The sequence below is a fragment of the Magnolia sinica genome, chromosome 16 (assembly GCF_029962835.1).
Source record: "Magnolia sinica isolate HGM2019 chromosome 16, MsV1, whole genome shotgun sequence".
NCBI classification, from domain to species: Eukaryota; Viridiplantae; Streptophyta; class Magnoliopsida; order Magnoliales; family Magnoliaceae; genus Magnolia; species Magnolia sinica.
In genome coordinates, this window is record NC_080588.1 from 55121674 (window position 1) to 55149350 (window position 27677).

General features: G+C 39.4%; 1 protein-coding gene across 7 annotated transcripts in view; it reads right to left on the reverse strand.

Annotated features, from left to right (window-relative positions):
* Positions 1-239: 239 nt before the first annotated feature.
* Positions 240-27677, reverse strand: part of LOC131228669 (homeobox protein HOX1A-like) — a 63130-nt gene continuing 35692 nt past the window's right edge. For 2 of the 7 annotated variants that reach the window (XM_058224486.1, XM_058224485.1), the window contains exons 3-10: positions 24564-24726; positions 24315-24438; positions 24095-24207; positions 22995-23543; positions 3916-4014; positions 2791-3165; positions 1446-1535; positions 240-932 (exon numbers count right to left, since the gene is read on the reverse strand). In XM_058224486.1, coding sequence (XP_058080469.1) covers positions 738-932; positions 1446-1535; positions 2791-3165; positions 3916-4014; positions 22995-23543; positions 24095-24207; positions 24315-24438; positions 24564-24726 — 1708 coding nt within the window. In that variant the 3' untranslated portion in view covers positions 240-737. The other 5 variants (XM_058224492.1, XM_058224491.1, XM_058224487.1 and 2 more) reach the window with 5 other exon arrangements.

Genomic DNA, 27677 nt, shown 5'->3' on the forward strand with positions numbered 1-27677 from the left:
TCCAAGGCCTCAACCTGAGCCCAGGCCAACCTCAACCCAACCCAAACAAAATTTTGGGCTGGACAATCCAAGTTCCGGATTGAGCCCGACCCAAGTTAGACCCCTAATTGATGGTGTGCAACACATGAAAAACATGGTTGGACTGGTGGATGTGACATTAGTAGACAACCAGAATCAAATAAAACACATGAGGTTGTACTCATAACAAAGGCTCAATTGCAAGGATGAGTCGGGGCATATGAAAACCAGCATTTGACCACCGTAACGTGCTAGCAACAAGGTCCTCTTCAAATGATACAACAGTCATATCAACACGTTAGTGTACACTTTCTGGCTGCCAATTCAACAGCATTGAGCCCATACATACGCTTTGAACCGTTTGATATCTCCTGTTTGGAAAAGATAGCTCTTGCGAGCAAAGATACATACAGGGCCGTGGTAGGCATTCTGCAGTTACAACATCCGAGATTAACAGTTCCCAACATTCCAGATAAATGGTGGGAACTAAAACTGGTTTTTCCATAAGTTCTTCAATGGTAAGCCGCTGACTCCAACACTAGCAATGGCTCTTCTTCCAGTTGATTGGTGAGTGCATATGTTCTGGATTTAGGGTTTTAACCATTTACCGGACCATTTGGACTCTTGGTGAATCCGACCCTGTACCCTTTTTCTGTCACTGCATTGATATTGAAGATTTTATCAGGTAGCAGTAGCTGACCTTCTCAGTTCTCTCTTTTTCAACACATGCCTTGCTGGTAATCTGCCTTATTTGATTGCATCTCCTCACCTCCATTCCTAGTGACCATAACTTGGTACTGTAGATCAGTTCCATTTGTAAGGATGATAACATTATTTGGAGTTCCATTTGCTCCTCCTTCCCCGTTTGTGGAAAGGCGCAAGCTTCTACGAGCATTCTCAAACCATCTGCTAACCTGTTAAAAAGAAGATTGTTTTTTTATTTTTTGAATGAAGGGAGAGGAGAAAAACTATGAAATCCTTCCATAGCAAGACCATTTGTTTGTGTCAGTTGCGCCTCATGCTTTGCCACCAGTATCAGTGCAACCGGATGGGCCCAAATAGCTGCATGGCTTGATGAGTTAAAGTGTCTATCTGATGGGCACTTGGGCCATCTTCGGAAAACCACACCAATAGATGATACAGTAGCATGAGGGTGGCAGCATCAAATTGTTATAACAAAATAAAGCAAACACTCATCTGTTAACCAGAAATAAAACAGGACAAGCTCTGCAATGAACATGATCATTTGACTGTGTAATGTCTACAATCAAACGATGCAACCCACCTGATGAACAGTTCAGATCACTGGAAAATGCATCCATCTGGTTTCCATCCAGTGCTGACACATGGTGGATGAGCAAGAGTCGTAGCTCGTGCAAAACAAACTTTTAGTAATACAGTAAAACGAGAAGGGGGAAAGCGCAGACCTGCTGGACCGTCATTCCTAGCTCTTTTGACAGATCTTCTTTCATCTCTCGGGTGGGGTAATGGTTCAAGCTCAAGAACTCATTAAGTCTCTGCACAATAAACAATCATGCACAACGCATTATCAGAGATCATTTGGTGATAGAGCCAAATTTTGGGCCCCATGTCATCATCCAATATTACCAACTGATATTAGAAAGAGTAAAACCAGACCATGCTCGGGCCAAGAGTTTGTTCATTATGCCTGGGTTCTCAGTTTGTACAAGCATGGCCCCATCTTCCAATGATCCAAACTGCTGACAGGCTGGAACTCACTGTGGATGGCCCATGCAGCAAATACCTCAGGTTTGAAATATTACTGATCGAGTATTGTAGGCCTTCCATTGACTTGAAAGTGGGTGGCTGCTGTTTTTCTTTATTAAACATCTATTTGATGGACGCCAATTTAAGGACTAGTTCCCATCATGGAAATTCTTGGTGCATGGGCCATCAAAATTGAGTTGGCATATGTGATCATGTTGTGATCGCATATGCCTATGTTCACATATGCAACCGCTATTTTTTTTTTTTTTGAAATTTTTTTTTAAAAAAAATGAAAAATAGGAAAAAATTCAAAAAAAAAAAAAAAAGAAAAGAAAAAGAAGAAAAGAAGTAAAATTATATAAGAAACTAAGGGGAACTTTCCTAAGTTAATAGATAACTAATTTTACATATTTAAAATACATTTTAGAGAAATAAAATCAATTAAACATCAAGTCATCAACATTCAACATTATAGTTAATAAGAAGTAACAACAAAATTAACAAGCTATTTATTTATTATTGTAGAAAATCAACAAGCTATCTTACTTGAAACTTGAAAGTGTTTGAATCTCCAAGAGAGAAGGAATGTAGAGGGGGGAGGGAGAGGGAGATTAAGATCAGTTGGAATTAAGAAATGTATGAGAAGAAGATAGAGAGTTTTGGGGGTGAGAATATTGCGAGGTTTGGATGCCTTTTTATAGGCAAAAAGTTTTTTTTTTTTTTTGCAAAAAAATAAAAATAAAAAAATTTAATGTGCCATCGCCAATATGCAATCGCATATGTTGTATGCAATCACATACATCGCATATTTTCGCATATGCCACATGTGATCGCATAAGTGCCATGATCACATATGTGATCTGCATACGGATATGTGCATATGCGGTCGCACATGGCAACAGTGACGTCAATGATTTGGATCACTAACCAAGTAACCATGGGGACCCACTTGAACAAACTGAAAACCAATCATAAAATACAAACTTTTGGCACAAGCATTGTATAAAACTACATCTGCAAGCGTAAAAACAAGTAGCAAAGCACCTGAGTTGCAGCTTGCCCAATTCTTCTATGGCCCGATGTGGAAGCCTTTCTTCCAGTATAGTCAGGCTTTCCACTATCTTCGTGTGGGTTAGCTACTGAAAGATTTGCAGCATTATATTTCATCTTCTGGCGGCTTCTTCTATTTGAAGTACCTCTTGCTTCTCCCAATTGGTCCAAATTTGGCCTCTGTGACATATCATTAATGCTCTGGGGTATCTTGTAATCCATCCCATTCTGCGCAGTTTGACCATTATTCTTTAATGACATAACTGTGCCTTCTACGGAGGTATCGTCACTCTTCCCTTTCTTTGGTGTGTTCATCTCATTCCAATCTTCATCATCACTTGAATCAGAGGGTGCATTGCCATACTCCTCCTTCAAAAATAAGGGCATGACAAAACAGGATGAATGAACCCCCCCAAAAAAAAGAAAAGGAGTACAGAAGCTATAATATATAATAAAAGCACTTGACAGTCAAAATTGAGAATTGATGAGGTTGAATCAAAATACAATAATTAATCAAGGAAAAACAAAGGAAATGATTCATGGAGGAGACAGATTTTTGTTTTGTTTTTGTTTTTGTTTTTGTTTTTTGTAAACTACACCACATTGTTTGCAGCTGGTCTCTTTTACAAGGCAGCGACATTTATCCGGTTCAGCGGTCACTGCTAATACTCAAACTGATCTGCCAATTCAAACTGTCCAATCAAAGGAATCTAGCCCATTTAATGTGGACTGGTGTCCTTCTCTAACCATCCTTTTGCAAACACAAACTTCTTCAATACCACCATAGCTCTTCCTCTTTTAACACAAACCCAGGGTCCATTCCTGAGCTTCCTCTCCATACTTGTAATTTTTCCCCACAACGCGTCCTTCCCACTACCAAAACACCACCACCATTTTGAGAGCAAGGCCTGATTCCCTTCTCTAATATTGCTGATGCTGATCCCCTCCCCCCACCCACAAAACAAAACAAAACAAAAATGTTGTAATTTCTCAATCCTTCCAGCAGCTTTACTTCGGACTTCAAATAAGGACAGATAATAAGTTGGGAGGTTAGAGAGCAAAGCCTTCAATAGAGTGATATGCGCCCTGAAAGAAAGAAATCTCTTCCATGATGCCAACCTTTTTTCCATCCTTTCCAGAAGTGGAACCCACATAGATGAAGCACAGAGGTTCCCTCCCAAGGGAAGACCCATATATATCGTGGGAAGGGATACCTGCCTACAACCAAGAGATACCTGGAGTTAACCACAATAGCTGTAATCACACCTTTTGATATGTTAATCTGAAGTACAAAACAACTTTGAAGCACCAAAGAATATGCTTGATGTTTATACCCTGCGGTTGATCTGCTTCACAGAAGAGTGGTTGTGTTGTTGGTGAATTGGAGATGGGAAATGTTAATCTATGAGGGCCCAATTAACAAGCCACTAAATAGCCTCCAGATACACCCTACAGAATCATTTTACTCAAGCTCTCAGCCATAATAATAGAGAAAAAGGGAGATAGAGGGTCCCCCTGTCTTAATCCCCTTAGGGATTTTAAAGAGAGCAACAATTGTACTATTTAAGAGACTGTAGTGTGTGAGTGATCCAGGGTTCAATCCCTAGTAGTGTTACCTTTCAACAAATAAATAAATACATAAATAATAAAAAAGAAAGAAAGAAAGAAGGAAAGAAAGAAAGAAAAACAAAGACAAGAAATAGGTCAAGGAGATAGAAGAGCTCATCCACTTTATCCACTTTTCTCCAAAGTTCAGTCTTCTCAAGGAGTGACAAAGAACACCTAATCGACATGATCATATGCTTCAGCCATATCCACCTTAGAATGCCAATTGCACCAGTTTTCTGCCTTGAATCAATACACTCATTAGCAATGAGAATCCCATCCAAAATCGGGTGCAGCTCGATAAAGGCTAGTTCGAACTGAGACACAATAAAAACCATTACTTGTTTGAGATGATAAGAGAGAATTGCAATTTGTCTTGTCGCTAGCTCATGTAATTCTAACCTTCTCACCCCCTTCAATCTTAGGGATCACAGTAATTAATGTAGAATTAGCACCTTTTATTTATAATTCCCTCACATGGAACCTTTATAAGATCATCTTTTGCAATCTCTCAACAAGCATGAAGCCATCTAGGCCTGGTGCTTCATTCCCATTCTTGGAAAAAAAAAAAAACCACAACCCTCACATCTTGTTTTAAGAACCACACATTGTAACCACGTTGCTTGCTCATTTGGAATGGTACTGAAAGGAACCCTGTAAAAAAGAAAGAGGTCACAAATGTTACTTTGTAGTATAGGCCTCTGAAATAATTGACGGTGTACTCTTCTCTCTCTTTAGAGTCCTAAGCTAGCCCATCCCCCACATAAATACCTGCTAGCCAATTCTTGTTTCTAGTGTTTGTCATTATGTGGAAAAAGAAAATGAGCCCTATCCTCGTATCCCTCCTTTAATCAGGTAGCTTGAGATTTTTTTCACTATAATACTCTTCGAGACCAACACAAACACTAGCTCACGCAGTTGGAGAACAAAGTTCTCTTTTCAAATTTGTCTTGGTACATACACAAGTCTCATCCCCCATTTCACAAACTTAATGTCTTCATATAGGACCCTGCTGAGACATTCATTGCCAACTTCTCAAATAAGCCTTCTCTAAGTCAGTGTGACCATGACCACCTATTAGTCATGTGTAGTTAATCATGAAGAAAAGAGAAGAAGAAACAAAATATGAGAGTTAAAAAAAGGAGAGAAGGCTTAAACCCTTAACACCCCCCACCTCTCTCTTTTATTATTAGGGCAATAACCAGTCATAAGAAAATTACAATTGTATCCCCTTTGCTTAAAGACAATATGAAGCAATAACATATCAGCCCAAAGACTCTAACAAAACATATGACCAAGCCCAACATAAACCCAAACCTATATGTGGACTATATAAGTGACTGGTGGACCACGTGTGGTCATAATGCATCAACACTCTCCCTCAAGCTGCAGTATACATATTATGAATGCCCAGCTTGACAAAGAATCTATCTAGATGGGCCCGACTTAAAGCCTTCATACATATGTTTGCCACTTGATCTTAGGACCCGACAAATGATGTGCACATTTCCTTGCAGGCTACCTTCTCCCTAATGAAGTGATAGTCAACTTCAATGTGCTTGGTTCTTTTGCGATAAACTGGATTGTTGGCAATGTGAGATGCTACATAACCATTACAACACAATCTCATAGTAACATCCACCACAAACTTGAGCTCACACATTAACGTCTTCAACCAAATAAGTTTGCACGTTGCATGGGCCATAGCCCTGTACTTTGCTTCTGCGCTTGACCAAGCAACAACACATCTTGCTTTTCCATGTATCCAGATATTTGCTAAAAACATACAACCTGTGGTAGACCGCTTGTCAGAAGAAGAGATAGCCTAGTTTGCACTGGAAAACCCTTCTAATATAAGATTTTGTTTGTAGAGAATTATACAGCCAAGAGCTCTCTTTAAATATCTAAGTATGCGAAGCATAGCCTCCATATGAGACATAGGAGGAATCTGCATAAACCGACTGACTACACTGACTGGATAAGTGATATTTGGTCATGTGATCTTCAAATAGATCAATTTGTCAACTAGCAAGCAGTATCTCCCTGGATCATCAAATATTTCTCTTTCATCTATACTCATTGAATTAGTATCCATGGGAGTTTCAAGTGGCTTAGCCCCATGCAGATCTGTTTCTTCTAATAAATCCATCGCATACTTTCACTACGATGGGTTAACTCCCACCTCGACCTTGCTATATCAATACCTAGAAAATATTAAAGGCAACCTAAATCCTTTGTACAAAAATGTTGCTACAAGAACTTTGACTTGGAAATACCCGTACTATCATTTGCCAGTAACAATGATATCATTCACATATACAACAACACGATTGTACCAATCTCACTCTGTCGAATAAAAACTGAATGATATGCTTGACTACATTTCATCCCAAACTAAAGCACCACCTTACTGAATTTGTCAAACCAAGCACGGGGTGATGCAAGCCTACAACCCATGGCAGACCCCAACATGCACTATTTTCAAATTGTTTATTTATAGACTCTGGGCATAAATATTAAGATTTTTAATTTACTATTGTGGGAAATATGGGGACTAATTTAAATATGTGAGTGGAGATATAGAGGCTAATTTGAAGATGTGATTGAAGATTTGGTGGATTATTTCTTAGATTTGCTTTTATTATTATTAAGCATTTATCATCTTGGGGGCATAGGCATTCCAATATTTTCTAGGTGTGAGTTTTTCGTGAGTATTGTAAGAAAAGAAGTTTGATATTAAAAAAGTTATCTCCCTCTCTACTCCAATATTTTTGTGGGTGTACTCTTGTCCATTTCTTTGCGATATGGGTAAGATCTAATTGACTTGATAACCAAGTTGCACTGAGGGGAGACTGTTTTAATACATAAATTGATTTCTCGACAAACTTTATTTGATTCCCCTTAAGCAGCAAAGCCGAGCGATTGCTCCATATACACCTCTTCAAGCAGACCCCCATGAAGAAAGGCAGTTTTCATATCAAGTTGGTATAGTGGCCAGTCTAAATTTACAGCGATTGAGATTACCACACGTGCAGAATGAAGCTTGGTCATAGAGAAGTCTCAGAGCAGTCAACTCCTAGAGTCTGAGTGTATCCCTTCGCAACTAGTTGAGCCTTTAAACAATCCACTGAGCCATCTGGATTGTATCTGATGGTATATACCAATCCACATCGTACTACATGTTTTCCTGTAGATAGTGTAGCTAAAGTTCAAGTTTGATTTTGATGAAGTGCAGCCATCTCTTCTTCCATAGCTCACTTCTACCCATTACTGTTAAGAGACTCCTGGAAAGGGCGAGGAATAGACGCAAAAGATAAAAACAAAGCAAACTACCAAAAAGAAAGAGAGGCCATGAAAAGAAACAAATTTAGAGATAGAATGTCGGGTACAAGTGCGTATACACTTATGGAGAGCAACGGGCAGATTATCTTCATTCGCTAGTACTGGTAAAGACTCAAAAGAATGATCTTCAGACAGGGCCAACAAAATTGATAAACGGCTAGTATGCACTACATCACCTCTTGGAATGTCTAGAGTAGACATCCAATGGTAGTGGATCTAAATGTTGCACAGGAACTCAGTCTGTGATGAAGTTGTGTCTAGCACCATAGAAAGTGTGATGGAACCTTCGTCAAGTTGCAATGATCTTCCCCCTCAAAAAAATATAGACTACTTTAGAAAAGGTGACATCAGCTGATTCATACTTTGTATGAGTGACTAGATTATAACACGTTTACCCTGTTGAGTATAAAAGTATCATAGAAAAACAAACTTTACAGCCTCGGGTTCAAATTTATCAAAAGCATGGTAAAGTTGAATTGAAAACAGTTGGCACTAGAGATATATGATAGAAAAAGGAGATTTACCACCTAAGACAAATGAATGCATCTGGTTTATGAGATAATATGCAGTCAAAACTGCATCACTCCAAAAACCTTTCAGAACCTTCATATTTAATAGCAATGCCTTAACAACCTCACGCACATGATGATTTTTACGCTCTACAACTCCATTTTTCTGTGGTGTGTGTATATGATGTGTGGTGAATGATGCAATGGGTTAAAAAATAGGAACAAATAGTACACCATATATTTCCTAGCATTGTTGGATTTCAAAATACACACTTTAGCATCAATTTGTATTTGCATATGGAAATTTTTAAACTATGTAAATACCTAAGAATCATCTTTCATTAGATATAACCATGTCATTCTAGAGAAATCATCTACAAGGATAACAAAGTATTTAAAGTCAATAAACTGTAAACATGAACTAGAAACCAAACATCTGAATGTATCAAGTAAAATGATTTATTACTTTATTCTCACATGAAAGAAAAGGCACTATGATACTTGCTTTACTCGCAAGCTTCACACTCTAACCTAGACACATACGACCAAGACAAGACTCTTCAACCTATCTAAAGATACGTGACCAGGCTTGTAATGCCACTAATGAAAAGAGACGTTAGTCTGCAATGCAACTCCAGTTCTTGTTATTCCATGATCAGGGTAATAGAGTCTGTTCAATTCATGTCCACCAATCATCCTCCTTGCCTTTAAATCTTGAAACTCACAATAGGAAGAATAGAATTTGACAAAACAATTTAAAGCTTTGGTTAGTATACTGATAGATAATAAGTTTAAAGGAAACTTACAAATGTACAAAACTGAAGATAATGAGAGATCTAGAGTAAGACAAATAGTGCCTCACCCTAGATACACGAGTTTATGTACCATTAGCTAGTATCACAGAAGGGATCTACGAAGAATGGACTGAGACAACAGACTATGCTTATCGATCATGTGATCAAAAGCACCATAATTAATAATCCATGAAATACTCCTAGAAGAAATTAAAAAAGAAAAAAAAAAGGAAAAAAAGTTGTACTTGCTGGGTGTTCTAAGAGAGGTGCCTATTGATATCAGGGAACTGAACCAAAAGAGTTGAGAATGCTTGCTGAGCGGGTGTTTCTCGTTTTTTTTTTTTTTTTTTTTTTAAAAAAAAAATTATAAATGGTAAGGGAAGTAGGCCCGTAGCTCATCTAGGCCCACTGTTGGGTCCGTCAATGACGTAGGCCCATAGCCCACGGTAAGCCTACATGTGCTGATTTTTTAGCTTATTATTTACAGATTTAAGGGCCTAAATCAAGGATTATAACTTACTAATTTTGGGAGATATGGAGGATAATTTAAATACATGACTGATGATGTGATTGATATGATAAAAGATATGAAGGGGATATAATTGGTATGATTGAAGATATGGGCTGGTTTTAGATATATAATTACTTTTCATGTTTACTTTTTATTAGGCTTTTACCATATTAAAGAAAATTAGATTGGTTTTGTAATAAATTCTGATTGATTTGAAATCAATCTCTTACTTGGAGGGATTTTAAGTTAAGATTCATTTAAGATTTATAAAAAGGGGGTGGTGGGGTAGGAGTTAGACATTTGAATATTTTTCTAAGTGGGAGTTTTCTTAAAGTTTTTGTAAGAGAAGCAGGTTGACATCAATAAAGTTCTTTCCCTCTCCACTCCATTGTTCTTGTGTTATACTTTTTCCTTCTTTTTTTTTTTTGTGATTTGGGAATCGAGATCTCATTGACTCAATAATCGGGTTGCACCATTTTGGTATATCAAAGTAAGTGATCATTGGAAAACTACCGACTCCACATCATCTCCTAATGGCTTCGAAGGAGGTGACACAAGAAGTGTGCAATTAATCCAATTGATCCACATACTCACAGAGCAGGTAGATCAACTCACGTATGTGGTCTGCAATCTCACTAATAGAGTGGAAGAGCACTGGTGTGGAGTGAATCCGAAGACCAAAGTTGGAACATGCAAACACGCAAGGGAAGGTCCCCACTAAAGTCCTAACCAACAACAGGCAGCCCCAGCTTATGAAAAAACCAATGATCGAATCCTTTGATTGTTAGAATGTGACGAAGCGTCTGGAATTGAAGTAGAAATTCCAAAAATGGTGTAGAGATCCACGGAGTCAAAAGGAAAAGTTGACATTTGACGTGATCGATGCATTAACGTTGGACCTAGACTTGAATTCACCAATGAATTAAATGATAGTGTTAGTCACATTGATAGACATGCAAGTGGATCTTAATACTTGAATTGAAACACCTTTGCAAAACATGACTGTGGCATGAAAAACAAAGCAAATGTTTCAGGATCCATGAAGAACTTTAAAGTTACAACAAACAAGTTAACATTCACAAAAGCACATGCGAAAAAGACATCACCTATAGTGGACTCTAACAAAGGTTGTGTTGAGCCAATGCTTGGGGTTACACCATCAACGTCCAACACGATTCATCATAGAGGCATTACAAGTCTAAAGGTTGAGATCAATGTTTTAAATATTGACGATATTGGCCGATATATCCCACGATATATCTTATATCCAACTTGTACGATACGAAACACAAAGGTAGTGCCGATATATCCCACACGTTTGTTCCGGTGAGCATTTTCAATTTCCGATCTCTCTCTCTCTCTCTCTTTTCTTTTCTTTTTTTGTTTTTCTTTTTTGAAATCATGTTAAATCAGTGTCAAATGGTTACAAATTCATTAGTGCTTCATGTTTTGAATGAAAAATCATAAAGTTGGAGCTTTGATTTCGATATCCATTGGTTCTTCACGTTCTCCATGTTGTTTTTTTTCAAAATTTTCCTTCAACTAGTTGTCAGTATTTAGGAGTATTTGATGAAATGATCGTCGCATACACTCTAATTTCAAAATTTGAGTGTAGGTAGCCCAATTTTGGAAAAATTCAAAATTTCCCTCATTTCTCCCAAATTGCTTGCAATGTTGCATTCCAAACATGAAATCAAGCATGTATGAGGGTTGATCTACTGATTTGTTAAGTCTTTGTCAATTTTCAAAAAAAAAGAAAAAAAAAATCATTTTTTAATTAGAAATTATTAAAATATTAACTTTTTTTTGAAATTTCCCTTCACACAAGCTATCAATTGAGACTAATTTTGAAGTATTTATGAGTGTTTAATGAAATGATCATCACATACACTCTAAATGTTATGCATTCAATTTGAATATAGTTACATTAGTTCTATTAGACAACGCATGGCTTAGGACCCTATACAAAGGAAACCTATTCTGTGCACTTCTTTTTTAAGATGTTATCATTTAAAAGTGTGTATTAAGGTCTTTTTTAACATTCCCTGAAGTTTCATTGAAAAATTCAACAATTATCCCCATGTTTCCTAAAAAGTGCGTGATAAATTACCCAATATAAACAATATGTCTCATGCGATAACCGATACGTATTTGTATCCCAGGCATGCGATACATAATATGATACCGATATTTTGAACACTAGTTGATATGGGTTTCCAACTCGAGGACGAGTTCTTTCGAAGCAGGGGAGAATTGATGGAGGCCCACTGTAGCGCCTGTCAATGAAATAGGCCCATAGCCTAATGTAGGCTCAACATGTGGTTATTTTTGGTTGATTATTTACAAATTTGAGGGCCTATATCAAGGATTATAATTTATTAATTTTGGGAGATATGGGGGGATGATTTAAAGATGTGAGTGAAGATATGAGCTAGTTTTAGAGATATGGGGAGATGATTAAAATATGTGACTGAAGATATGAGCTAGTTTTAGAGATATGAGAAAGAGGGGGGGGGGGGGTGTGTGGTGAGGATATAATTGGTATGATTGAAGATATGGTCTAGTTTTAGAGATATACAAGCAAACATCTCAGAAGAAAAAATCTACTACTTTTTATTGCAACCAACGCTCCATCTGAATTGGGTTTCTTCAATTGATAGAAGAGGGATTGAGACTTTTCGATGGTCAGGATCCTAGGCAATGATCAATACTCATTTCCCAGCCAATGAAATGGAGAAGAACGGGGACATCGGCAACTTGAACAAGTGGTGACATTCCGCTATCTGCTTTGGAAGATGCTGGGGGAGATGAAGATGGAGGAACCAAGACAAAAGTTTCCAAGGGAAATGACTGTTTGAAAAAAGTGTAGGTTGTAGATTCAACCTGTCTGAGTACCCGACACTATATGTAATGGGTTTCACAAAAGGTTGGTTGCCCATTAAGTTTGAAAGGGTGTTCGGAAGGACAAGTCAGGTCATGGAGGTGCTTCTACCTTGGGAACGTCTCACGGTGGCAAATAGGGGATTTGCATTTGTGTGTATGAGCTCGCCTGGAAGTGGAAACTCTTCATGAAGAAAGCTTTGGAGCGAGAATGTCAGTCATAGATTTTGCTTTGGCCCGAAACTCAAGAACAAGGAGGGGGATAAACTGTTTCGGAAAGGCGACACTAAGAACTCATCAGACGTGAGGGGTGTGAGGGAGGAGGAGGCTGGTTGCCATGGCCTGTCAGCTTCAGGGAAGAAAACCCCTCATCCTTCAAGGACATTGTTGCCAACAAGAAACCGATGAAGAAAGATTGGGACGCCCGTAAAGAACCGCTTGCAACCTCAAAAATTGAAATCGGGAAATGGGTTTCTAAAAAGCTGTGATGCAAGGGGAGTTCGGCTAAGGCCAAAGATAGTATAAGAGGCTTGGGAGTCGTTGTAGTTCTCAATGGTCGCGTTGACCAACAAAGGTTCGTCTCTTTCTCAAGTTAGGCAGTGGTTATAGACTGTTGTGGGTTGCATCTAGAGGATTACTCATTGAAATGCGTTTCTACAAAGGAAGTTGTGACGCAAGGGCAGTTCGGCTAAGGCCAGATGTAGTACAAGAGGCTTGGGAGTCGTTACAATTCTCAATGGTGGCGTTGACCAAGGAGGTTCATCTCTTTCTCAAGTCTGGCAGTGGTTGTAGACTGTTGCGGGTTGCATCCAGAGGATTACTCACTAAAGCTAATGAGTTATGGATTCGCATGCGCCCAGACGGAGACATGGACAGTCTATTCATAGTAAGGGCAATTCATAGAGACAGTTTGATTTATCGGATTCATAGATGGGAGAAATACTCGGTTTTTGAGAAGGAAGATCAATGGTTTTTTTTATTTGGGGGATCCCTTTGGAATTTTGGTTTCCAGAGTTCTGCATTTGTTGCTTCCTATTTGGGGGAGTTCGTCGAAATCGACCCTACAACGGTTTCCAAAGAAGAATAAGGTATTGCAAGGGTTTGTGCTAAGAGGAAGAAATCTGTGGGGGACCCAAACTCAATCAATGTGCTTATTGGGGATAAACAATTGGAACTTCTTTTTTTTTAATGACGGCAGGGTGTCCCCGCCCCTTTAAGGCAAGATTATTCCCTGTGAATGCACGCAATCACCCGCCAACCATATGCATTGGGTAATCCATGGGGAGGGGAATCAAACTTATGTATGTGGGGAGCAAAACTACGACCGAAGCCCTTTGCCCAAAACCCAGGACGGGGATAAACACTTGGAACTTAAGGTCCAAAGGGAGGAAATCAAGGGTAATTTCATATGGAGGGGCAAAGTTTGGAAGAGGAGAAGGAGCTTCATTGCTTAGCCATGGTAATCGCTCTGCGGTGGAAGATGGCATTCGGACAAGCTCCTCTCTCGGACCATTGAAAGGGGAAGCTGGGAGATGTCTCTCTCTCGTTGGAGAGTGTTAGGTAGGTGAGAAGGACACAAACACGATTGCAACGTGTGGCATCGAGTGCGAAGTGGGAGCACCAATTCAGGCGTTCGCCGCTACAAGTCTCAACTCTTAAGGTGGGTTGGACGCTGAGGCAGAACCAAATCAAGATTCCCTCCCGAGCCTGCATATTTAAATCAGATCAGAGTCCGATTCAAAACACGTGTCACGAATTCGATGATGGAGAGGCTTTAAAGGGATATTCTTCTTTGTCCAAGGGTAAGGATGGCTCGGAAGCCCTGTTAGACAATGACACGTGATAAGGGGACAAGTAATTGTCTAATGCCAATAGGGAGGAAGGCCTCACACGTACGAGAATTTCCAAAGACTATTTAACGATTATATTACCTCCAACACATGCCAACTTATCTCCCACACACACCGATGCCTTATATTCCTCAATGTGTGTGCTTCGGGATCACACGTGGGACACCCAGACCCCTTAATATTCTTCGAAAATATCCCTCTTTTACTTCAGATGAGTTCATTTCAAACCTGGTAGGCAATTTTATGCGGGAAAAGGGTGTGAGCAATAAGGAGAGATCATCTCCGTAGAGGTTGTTCACAAGCAATCAGAGCCTCTAGTAGGAAACATAGGCGGCATGCTTCATCCCTATGGTAACCAGCGGCTCGAATGAAGCTCAGGAACTGCCGATATTGGTGCTGCAACCTTGCATGAGTCAGAAGCTTCAAAGGAAGGAAAGATGGTAATCAACGGGGTAATAAAGACGAGAGCTTTTGGAAGAGCCAATTCTAGTGACTCCTCTTCAAGCTAAGAAGATGCATGACGTTCCGAGTGTGAGGGACCCATGGATCAATGGTTCGTTAGTTGAGTCTCAGATTGCCGCTGACCGCAGCAAAGGAATCACCGAGGAATAATTCTTTTGGCCAGAGACATATTGGAAAGGGTTGGGGGGTTGGTGGGCCTATCTTTCGATAGTGAAGAGGACATCTTTTCCTACTAGTTTGTCAAGCTAGGGGAGTTCAACGGTGGCATAATTCTCAAGCTCCAAGGCTTAGAAAATCTCCAAAAGAAATGTGAGAGTTGCTCAGTCTCAAATGTTCGATCAACTACAACTCGAAAGTCATCACCAACAACGGAAAAGGGGTGGGAGTGGATAAAGTTGGTTTCCAATGATTATATTGTCTTGGAGTATCAAAGGCCTAGGGTGTTCAAGTGAGCTTAGGTCAGGAAAGTATGCAAGAAAGCTAAAGCAGATATTATTGTATTTCAAAAATCTAAGCTCCAATTTATCAACAAAGGTATGGATGATTTGCTTTGGGGGGTTAAATCTAAAGAGGCCAACAATCTCTTTAATGAGAAAAAGACTCCACTCCATTTTCATACGAAGACTTTACATAACTTCCAACACACTATGAATACCTAACCCTCCCTCGTGACAAGGCTTCTATATCATCAACCATGCAACCTAAGGAGCTTTCTCTAGATGGCAGTTGAGTAATAGGGATTGCTGGGGGAATTTTGGCATGCCGGAATTCTCAGAAATGGAGGAAAGTCAATTCCTTTGTTGGTTCGTTTTGTCTGTTTAGCTACACAACATCTCTTATGGATTACAGTGGATCTTCATAGGTGTTTATGGTCCATGTGCTTACATCCTGCATGAACAATTTTGGGGTAAGCTTGATAGTATCATACAACGTTGGTCATCGTTGGGGATTTCAATGTGGTTAGGTTTGTTGTTGAGAAACCGAGAGGTGACAGGGTGACAGAGCATGAAGAATTTTTCAAACTAGGTTGCTTTGCATGACTTAGTTGATCTGCCTTTGGGGGGGAGCCAAATACGCGCCGTTAAACGGCAAGTTAACGCGTCACTATCCCGCCTAGACAAATTCCTCATTTCTGCAAATTGGTTGGAGCTTTTTCCTTTGGCTAATTATTGGGGCCTCTGGAGTGGTGTCAGATCATCACCCTATCGTTTTTGAAGTGGTCGAGGATAATCATGGTCCTAAACCTTTCAGATTTGAAACTGCTTGGCTGGAGATTGATGGTTTTGCAAAGCTTACAACAGAATGATGGAACTCCTTTGTTGGTTTTGCTGGTGTTTGGTTAAGCGGAAAGCTAAAGCTCCTTAAGGATAAGATTAATGGCTAGAAGACAAGAGGTGCTTGGGGCTTGTGAGGCCGAATTTGATTCCATGGTGGAGGAGAATTTGGAATTGGACATTCTCGAGGAAAGAGGTGATCTTTCAACGGAAGGGGGAGAGAGGAGAGTATAACTCTCTCTTAGATATGCTAGCATCTTTAAGGAAGAGGAAATAAAATGGCGTTAAAGATCTAAGGTTATTTCGCTCAAACATGGGGGATAAGAACACATGATTCTTTTAAAGCATTGATAGTGCCCGGCAGAGTGTCCCAAATCAGTTACGTATCGGCCGTAACGGCAGTTACCATTACGCGATACGGGGGCTGAATCAGGGAGGTGCAAAAAATGGAACCAAAATGGCCGTTATGTGAGCCGTAACGGCCGTTACAAGGCATAACGGCCATTACGGGCCGGTAACAACTTTAAAAGAAAATAGAAAAAAAAATGAACAAAAAAAAAAAAACTTGAACGGCGCTGCTACGACTTCTTCTTCTTCTTGCTGCAGCTCCTCGCGGTGCCGTTGCAGCTACTCCTCCTGCTTCTACTTCTTCTTTCCCCTCTAGTGCGGCTCCCCCTCTCGTTTTCTTCTTCCCTCTTTTTCCCTTTCTTTCCCTCTCATTTTTCTTTTTCCCTCTCATTTCTCTCCCTCTCTCGGTCTTGAAAAAATGAACTGGTGGCGTGGCTGTCACCTTATTTTTTTTAGTGGTCTGTGGTGCAAGCCACTTAATGCACTTGCACTGTTTTAGTGCATGCGGCCCACCTTGATTTATGCATTGTATTATATATCCATGCCACCCATATGTTTTTCCTGATCATTTCAAGGTATGGTCCCTAAAATGAAGCAAATCCAGATCTCGAGTAGACCGCACACTAGGATTGAATGCCCACTGTGCACTTGCATTGTTTTAGTGCATGTGGCCCACTTGATTTATGTGTTGTATTATATATCCATGCCACCCATCAGTTTTTCCTGATCATTTCAAGGCATGGTCCCTAAAATGATGCAAATCCAGATCTCAAGTGGATCGCACAGTAGGATTGAATGCCCACTGTTAAAAACTTATTATGGCCCACTGTAATGTTTATTTACCATCGAAATTGCTGAAAGAAAACACAAGTCACAGCTTAAAAAATAAATAAATAATAATAATAATAGAGGTTTTAATTGTGGGAATTCAATCCCCACTATGTGGTCCACCAAAGATTTGGATTTGCCTCATTTTTTGGACCATGCCCTAAAATGAGTTGGCAAAAAGGATGGACAGCATGGATATACAACAAATGCATCAAGGTGGGTCCTATGTTCAGGGCGTCATTCACTAGCGGTCCTCCTAAGGTTTAAATCTGCCTGTTTTCCTGGATCATGCTTTAAAATGAGCTAGCAAAATAGATTGACGGCATGGATGTACAAATACATCAAGGTGGATCCCAATTTCAAGGCCTCACCCACTAGTGATCCACCTTAGATATGGATCTACCTCATTTTTGGACCATGCCTTAAAATGATTTGATAAAACGGATGATGGATGTCATTGATATACAATACATACATCGGGGTGGGCCCCATGTACATGGCCGTAAAAATTGTCCTTGAGGCATACATTAACTAAAAATTAATAAGTTAATTTATGGCACTATTGTTGCCATGTCACAATTCCAAAATTAAATTATTTAAATGATTTTCACCATTAATTTGCAAACACTTGTTTTTCTGAAATAGGATCATTTGATATTTTTCATTCTTCACTGTTCAATAAATATCCACCAATCCATTAGTGAGATAAGTGCCAATAGATTGCATGGAATTTAATGTTGATTTAGGGCATCAAATGGTCCACCAAATCAGCTCTAAATCGACAATACTATTTACTTGAATATAATTTCAAATTTTTTTCTTAAGATTTATTGGGAAAAATTATATTAACTTGTTAGATATGTGAATTACATAATTAGACATAAAAATTCCCTAGATTGTACGTTGAAATAAAATGTACACAAGTCACAAGGTACGTAATACACCAATACCTACAAATATGAGATATTTTGGTATTAGATTCATTATAATTAATTCATATTGATATTATATAGTTAGATAATTAAATATAGAAGATCTGTAGCCAATATTAGGTTGTCAGGTTCATAAATTCATCAAGCGGTCCGATTCAACTTCTCACCAAAGAGTGGACCGTTACACCACCATAAACATGTTCCAAATTATAAATGAATGCATATTTGGAATATTTAGAATATTCCAGATTTAATGGATATTTTTCCATAATTTTTTGACCTTTTTTTTTTTTTTTTTTTTTGCACCGTTACACACCTTGTATCAGCCGTTACGGCCCTGTATCGGCCAATACGGGGCATATCCATATCGGTAACAGTGGGCACCGTTACACCCACCGATACTGCAACGGAACACCTTGGCGTCCGGGCCCGAAGTAACAAGATTTCTATTTTGATTGTCGACGGGTCGTTAACCTCGGACAAAAATCAGATTTGTGATTCTGTTGTCCAATTTTACTCAAACTTGCTCTCTTAGGGGTAGTGGAACTGGCCGAAGGTGGACAAGCTTGACTTTCAACAGTTGGATTGTGATAATGATGATTCTTTAGAAGCCTCGTTCACATAAGAGGTAAAAGCAGCATTAATGCAGGACATGTAGCCTAAAATATAATGATGCGAATGAATTAATAAACGGATTATTAGATTAAATCAAAATATAAAATATTTCCAATCTATCACAAATCTAAAGAAATCAAGTAGTCAACTATGCTCAAATTCAAGGCCACATCACAATCCCACATATTGATCTTAAGATTATCGATTGAAAACGGCCCAATGGAAGGTTGAACTTCTATCTAGCATAGGGTTCAATCTAAACATGAGGATTCACCTACGCTTTGTTAGAGTTTAAAATAATTAGGGTTTGTAGATTTAAGGTTTACAGAATTTGGGAAATTAGGATTTGGAATTCTAGGTTCTAGGGTTAGGGTTTTTAGGTTTAGGGGGTTTTAAAGGAGAAGGATCAAGGACCAAAAGGGGGGAAAAAAAAAAAGAGGAAAGAATGGGGTTGGTCGTATGAACGGTCATACGGTTGCATCCATCCAAAACACAACCCAATCAAGCTTTAACCCATCCAACCCCAACCCAAGCCCGTGTCCGTACGGACACACATGTACGGCTGTCTGTATAGACGACCCCTTGTTCTATGGTCCTCTTGCTTCATTTCCCTCGTTCCTCTCTATTCCTTATCCTTTACTTCAATCCTAAACCTGAAAACCTCAATTCTCAAAACCCTAATTCTCACAACCCTAGATCCCCAATTCCTAAAATCTAAAACCCTAAACCTAAACCTAGTTTAGCCAAAACCCTAAAACCAAGTGAATCCCTTTGAATTAGGAATAATCCCTATGTTAGATCGAAGTTCTACCTTCCATAGGTCCTAATCGACTCATATTTTGTTAGGTTTGCATTGAGGGATTGTTTACGGTTTTGAATTGGAACATGTTTTGTTACTTGGATTCCTCAACTTTGTTATAGAGTAGTTCTATTTTGTGTTTTGATTGCTTTAATTAATCTGTTATTTAGTTTCAGCACATCATTCTAGGATAGACCATTTGTCCTGCATCAAGCATTAGGGTTTTAGTGCGGGGAAAAGGCTCTGAGTCTTGATAGGTTCACTATTCTATTTTATTTTATTTTTTAATTGGCACCTTATTAAAAAGGATGGCATGGACTACTTACAAGGAATTCTTTGACCGCGGTTGTCTTTCGAAAGAGCTTGGCACATCATTCATTGTTCTCATTCCAAAGGTTGATGGAGCTACCCATCTCAAAGATTTCAAGCCGATCAGTCTCATAGGAGGTCCCTACAAACTTATGGCCAAGATTCTCGCCTTCAAATTTGAAGTTCTTTTGAAGGTAATTTCAGAGTTTCAAGGTGCCTTTGTGGCAGGCTGGTGGATTTTGCATAGTGTTTTGATTGTGCATGAAATATTGACTCCAGGCATTGGGAGAAGAAGAGTGGCCTCAGGTATAAGTTGAATTTGAAAAAGGCCTACGATCACGTCGATTGAGATTTTTAAGATTATATGCTTGGTAGGTTGGGATGCGGTAGGAACTGGAGAAGTTGGATGAAGGCTTGTGTTCAGTAAGCCTCTTTCTCTATAATGGTTAACGGGTGACCGAAAGGCTTTTTAAAGCATATAAAGGCTTAAGGCAGGGAGATCTCCTATCCCCTTATTTGCTTGTCGTCATCGAGGAGGCATTTAGCATGATGCTTTGCAAAGGGGAGGAGAATGGGTTTTTAGTGGTTTCAAAACATTGATGGATGGATGCCAGATAAGCCTTTTTCAATATCCGGACGATACCCTATTATTTTGTGACGTAGGGGGAGTCCTCCGTGGACAATTTTCAAAAATTAATTGTCTGCTTTGAAGCCGTGTTGGGGTTGAGGATCAATGTGGCTAAGTCTGAAATGTTGGAGGGTGCACGTTAGTGATGAAGAGTTGTGGCATCTTTCAAGCATCTTTGGTTGCATACCGGCAAAACATCATGGGATAAGGTGATTGATAGATTTGAAGAAAAAAAACTTGTCTTGGAAGTGGTAGTATCTTTCGTTGGGGGTTTAGTTGACGTTTATCAAGACAACTTTCGCCAACATGCTTGTGTATTTCTTGTCTTTATTCAAATGTCCCAAAGAGGTGTTGGACAGGCTTGATAAACTGCGACAAGACTTCTTCTGGAAAGGAGCTTCAGACGATAAGAAGTTCCACTTGTTGAGATGGTCTGAGGTGCGTAAGCCAGTAGTGGAGGGGAGAGCTGGTAGAAAATGTCTGGGAGATATTAATCTAGTTTTCTTTAGGAAATGGACCTGGAGAATCGAGTTCGAGGAGGGAAGGCTTTGGAGGGAATTAATCGCTAAGAAGTATGGGGTTTACGAGGGCAGATGATATGTGAAGAGGTCTTCTCTATATAGAACTTCTCACATTTGGAAGGCAATTGCGACGTCAGACCATCATGTTCGTAGTAGGATTGCCTTCTCGTTGGGTGGTGACGGCCTTCATATACATTTTTGGACGGATGTTTGGTGTGGAGATTGCACTCTTCAGGACCTTTTCAACAGGGTCGCTTGGCTCACTCCCAATCAGTTCATCTCAGTGGCAAAATGTTTTTCGGTGAGCGAAGATTCTATTTTTGGGAGTCCCCCTTGTAAAAGAGATTTGCGAGGAATTCAAGGAGCTCATCAGGCTTTTGGATCGTCTAAAGACGGTTCTTCCTTGCCCTTCTCGTGCAGATTCGATAGTTTGTAAGTGTCACTCTTCGGGAAAGTTCTCTATTTGGTCTCTTTTGAGAAACTTGGGTGAATCAGTTTTTTCTCCGCCCTACCCTTTCCATAGTTGGTTTTACGAAGCTCCTCCAAGGATTGTTGTGTTTGTTTGGTTAGTAGGGAGTAAGAGGGTCCATACAATGGATAATCTTCAAAGGAGAGCTCCTATCCTTCCCAATATATGCATAATGTGCATGGAGAGTGTGGAATCAATCGATCATCTATTTGCAAGGTGTTCTGTAATGGTAATAGTGGCCGTAACGGCCACCACTGTTACCTTTACGATACGGGGCATAACGGTTGTTACAGCTCCATAATGGCCATTACGGTCTTTCTTTTTTATTTTTTATTTATTGAAAAAATTCCCGAAAAACCCGTATCTGCCCCGTAATGTTGATTAAAAAGTATAAAAAACCTGTATGTGTCCTGTAATAGACCATTATGGGGCTATTATGGCCTTTATAGGGGACGTAACGTGTCGTTAACGGCAATTACGGGTCTTCTTCTTCTTTTTTTTCCATAACGGCTGTTACGGTCGCTACGACCCCGTAACGTGTAACGGTTGCCACTGTTACCTTTACGTAACGGCCTTTACAGCACACCATGTCTATTTGTGCATTTTATTTTTGTTTCAAAAGTTTGGGCTTGCTTCTTGGCATTGTTTCATGTCAAATGGATCATGTCAGAATCTATTCAAGATCTCTTGTGGGCTTGACATGCAGGAAGAGCGGGAAAAGTGGGTAAAGCCAAGTGGAGGCTGACTCTTATGGAGATTTTCTGGGTCATTTGGGGGGTGGGTTCGTCTAGAAATGGTAGATGCTTTCGAAATGTAAGTATGGGGGTGGAGAAGGTCATTAGAATCATTGAAGGGCTAGTGTCTAGCTGGTTTGCCTTTGTTTAGGCAGTTTTGGCAGCTTTTTCTGGGGGCTTGTATTCTTTTCCCGCTTTTGCAGGCCTCTAACAAAAAAAAAAATTTCTCCAAAAAAATAAAATAAAATAAAATAAATCATGTTTTCTTGGTGTATTTGACCCTTTTGTACAGATTATAGGGCTTGATCTGTCAATCGTGTATTTGACCCTTTTGAACAGATTATAGGGCTTGATCCGTCAATTGTGTATTTGATCCTTTTTGACAGATCAGATGTGGTTCTGCATCAATGTGCCCCGATGCAACTAGGAGCACTGCAGCCTATTTTACTTATCCATAGTATGTCTATCTAAAAAGCGGATATGCTCTTGTGCCTGTTATAATGCAAATATAGGTCAGCATTTGCAGCAATATCCACTGAATTTTGCAGAAAGTCATCGGTATTTCAGAGAGTACTGTTAAGCATACACAGAAATGAGATGCATGGAATACAGATCTAGATATGAAATCCGTATCAAGCTGCAGCATTGTTGTACCTCCATCTAGTTCTTTCAAAGTAGGAGCTTCGAAATACCAATACCGATATCATTCCCGATACTCAATTCATACGCCACAACCTAGCATGAAGTGAATGTGAACTAAGTCAGATAACGAATAAAGGGACACTTACATCATGCAGCTTCTTGTAGTCAAGACGTTGACGGTGCCTTTTCCCTGAAACGCGTACATCATTTTCTCCCCTAAGATCTGGTTCGGACGGAGACAGGAGTTCAGAATTTACAGACTGATTCTCTTTTATAGCTACTTTAGATCTTCCTTGACCAGAACCCATAACAGATCCATCTAGGCCTGAAGACCCATCATCAGCTCTTAGAACAGTTAAGTCCTCAGAGTCAGATGTAAAATCAGATGCATCAGAACTTGAACCTTCCTTCTGAACCTTTTCATCAGTGTCTGGAACATTAGGGTCATAATTGTTATCCTCTGAATCATCCGAAGATAATCCAGTATGTTTGTGCTGCTCCTTGCTGGTTGAAGCCGCTGAGTCATCAGATGCAGAAGTAAAATCAGATTCGTCAGAACTTGAGCCTTCCTCTTGATCCTTGTCATCAAGTGCTGGACCATCCGGATCATAATCATCATCCGCAGAATCATCTGATGGTAGTTCATCAAAAAGCTTATCTCCAGCGGCAGTGGTAGCTGCTTCAGGAAAAACTTTCTGCACATGAGCAAAGAGTAAACTCTGGGGTCCAACAAAAATGAGCATCCTGAGCTCAACAATTCCAAGCCAGAGACAACAGGCCCACATGCAGAAATAAATGCAGCACAACAACATTCTGTGCGGCAACCAAATATGGAGGAGACTAAAGTATGGTTCTGAAAATAAAAAAATAAAAATGAAAGAAATACAATTTCTCTCAGTTGAATTAAACAAATCCTGATTTGGCCAACAGCCATCAGAACAGAATCAAACCAACCTGATTTGCCAAGACTTAATCATGTCTTGTCTTTCTTCTTTTCTTTTTTTAACCTATAGAAAAGAACTGCTTTTAACCTTCCAAAACCTTCTGAAAGGAGTTTTCTTTGGAAAGGAATAAATCCTTTATCTCCCATTTACTTTCTACTTTCTTTTCACACTTTTAGCTAATTCTGGATCTATCTGTTAAATTTTAAAATGTTAATTTTTATCAAATCATGATATTAAGACTCAATCAACTATTCAAGACGACTCTACTGACTAAACCATGAATTAAAGATTTTGCAACTCACCTCCCACTTGTCGTTAATGGAAAGCTTTGTTCCTTGCTTGTTATTAAGTAAGTCAATGCAGGCCACTTTACAAACACATCCAGGGCACAGCCAACTCTCATCACCAGGAGGAACTGCACAAATGCAATTGAGAAGACTAGCACAAATGAAACCAGTTCCTAACCAGAAATATGAAAATCTTAAGAACCACCAGTCATATAAGAGGTTTGAAGAGTCTTACTGTCTTCATTTAACAAAGGGGGCACCAAACACATCTGATGAAAGCCACGGTTGCAGATACCATCACAGAGTATAATATCGTTATTAGCAGAAGAGTCCTTGGACCCACATTTGGCACAAAAAATCTGCCATAAAATGGATCATGGTTTAGGATTCAATGTTTGCCTTACTGTTTCTGTATCAATTATTTCTTGAAGGCAATGAAGCCCAACAGATACAGGGTTTATGAAAGAGTAAAGACTTCACATACATCCTCACTGTAAATTTGCCCCTCAGAATCAAATAAAGATTCAAGCTTTCCTTCAGCACATAAACTATCAAGATGTTGAAATAAATCGCGCATTTGCAATTTGCAACGTAAAATTTCAGATGTGGCACGTTGAAGCTCCTTCTCCGGCTTTACTTTATCTTGGCTGCAAATATAAGATAAGAATTAGACTAAAAAGTCTTACAAAATACACTCAAATTATAATTCCATGGTATAAGCAACTATTGAAGCACACTGGTATTGGTATCAGCAACATGCTTCAGTGTACACACAGAAGATAAGTAGGACAGCTTATGCGCATCACCTGAATGAATCTTTTTAAGGCTTCATCAGCTTGGGCTGTGAAAAAAAAAATCATGATTTTAGGATTTCTGCTCAGTAGAATTCCCATAAATCCTGAAATGGAACTTGTGTGGATGTGAAACAATTTCTGAGCTGCATTCGCAGTTCTCTACTAAGAGTAGATACTCCAAAATCATAAATCAAATTTCTCCACAAATGAAACAGCCCTGAGCCAAACAAAAACCACTGACCAAAATCCTTGCATGAAACAAAGTAACAAAAAGGAAATCTCCATGTACAATTCAATACAACCAATAATGCGCTTTGCAAAAAACTGTTATTGAATTAACCAACTGATGTATGCAGCGAACAATGAAGCCTTGGAAATGGAGAAGCATTTTTTTTTTTTCATCAATCAGGTGGGGAAGCAAACTGATAAATATATAAGTACCATAAAGAAAGAGATTACTGTTTTTCCAACTGAATGATGTTACAGAGGAACTAAAACAAACTTTAGGTGTGCATCATTACTCCAGTTGCAAAATAAATTAAGTCAATGAATTTGACTGCCAGATAAGATATTATCCTTGTCAACACTTTCCCTTGAATTAGTATATCCCGACATAAAATCAGTGAGCAAGTAAATGGTGCACGTACTGACTACATTGTTGCAAGATATAAAAGGCAACGTTTCAAGTTATTGAGGGTATTGGCTTGCATTTCGGTAATCCTAGACAATAGTATGAAAAATTGAATCGGTTCACGATATCATGAGGGCTACAACAAATCTAAATGCAAAATCTTCATAAATCCTAGGGGGGTGTTTGGCACATGGTATTAGATGGGATTGGTGGGATGGAATTGCATTTGACCCCGTGCAAATTCCATCGGGCATTTGGGGAGGATGGGAAAGGTTGGGATTAGGTGGGATGGAATTGCATTTGGTCCCATGCAGGATTTCCGTGGATTTTGAAATCCACTACACATGTGGTCCCCACATTGATGCATGTGTTTATCCATGCCGTCCATCCATATACACCCTTTACACGTGACATTTTGGTTATATACGTGTACAAGTGAACGACATCCGTTGTGAATTTGGTTCGTTGATTACAATTCAATGGTCCACCAAACAGGATGTTAATTAACCCAGTGTTTTTCCCGTAGCAAGAATTTTATCCCAAACATGAGATTGGATGGTCAAAATACCATGGTATTTCCAGACAAGCAATCATTGTGCAATAATGGTGGTGTTAATCCCATCTAATACAATTCAATACCATTTAATCCCACGGACCAAACACGCCCTAAGGGTTTGTTTGGGTAGGGAATCCAGCAAAAACAGGATTAAGCCTAATTCCAATTATGGCTGGACCATGCCCTCCATGTCAGATTCACCATACTCCCAAAATCAGATTGACTAATCTATTCTAACCTCTTGAACACTTGTTTGCTGAAATAGCACCACCAGATATTTTTCAAAGAGTCCAATAACTGTCCCCCAATCTGATAATCACGTTATCAGGTAAACATGATTTTTGGTTCATGGTGCATTGAAACTGAGACCCACTATTTGGAAAATTCAATTTGATCTAATTATATGCCATGTATGCAATTCCATAGTAATTTTGAACTGTCTGCATATCATCCATGCAACATTATCAGGATTCCACAAAAAGGAATGATGACAATGGATCCACTTGCCTATGCGCTCTCAAGGACTTGAAAAACTCCCACAGAAAAGGTGAGAAACAATTGTGAGAAAAGTGTGCCCTACATCCTCCTACTACAGAGAAACATCGGATTCTCATGTGGAAATCTCTTGCAAAAAAGGTAAGTGGGATGACAAAAGAAACCAACAAAGGGATCACACTCTCAAAGAATGATGGGAGAGAGAAAGTGAAGCGTCAGAACGCTGGGAGAAAGAACATGCTTAGAGGGATCATTGGCTAGAAATGGAAGGGAAAATCAGATCTGGTGGTTCTATCATTCTAGAAGCCCCTCATGGAAGCGGTGCGGTGGTGGCGGAAAAGAAGAAAGGCTACAGAGATCTTCGATTCATGGAGTACATGTCTAGTCCGGACGTCAGAGACAATAATTGGCAGCGTCTTCGTCTTGCGATGGTCTTAAGAAAGGACAAAACCATAGCGAGAGGGAAGAATCAAGCTCAGCTCAACAAGGAGACAACCAAAGAACTACATTGAACCGAGAGGAGGAATCTCTCTACTCATCTACAAGGACACAAAGGAATCCTGGGAAGAGCTCTGACCCCTCTTGCATCTCAGCAACTCCCATTTGAGGGTGAATGGACCTTGGTAGTAAGGAAAAACCAGTCAATCCTAAGAAGAGGGTGCCCTTTTCCATTTTCACCCATTTCCCGACCTCGTTCGTCGTTAATATTCCGGCAGGTTGGGATGAATTTTGGATCCATCGGGTCTTTGATCCTAAGAAGAGGATTGCTCCCCTTTCGGCTTTATAGATTTTTTGTTCGAATTCTCTGGCATTCCTCTAGAACTCTGGAATCTCGAGTTTCTACTCGAGTTGGGTCCTTATATTGGAGAAGTACTTCAATTTGATGTGGCTACAAAATCCAATTGGGAGTTTCGGTTTGCTAGGATTCAAATTTAGATAAGGCAGATCGATCTGATGATCTCTTCCATTTCCATCAAAGTGGGTAAGTGCACATTGTCGATTTCAGTAGAATGAGGGGAAAAAATGAGATTTTAAAGTCGACACATTTTGTATTTTTGGAACTGTAATTTTTCTCAGCTATAATCACATACTCTGGATAGACATATTTTACTTGTTAACTGA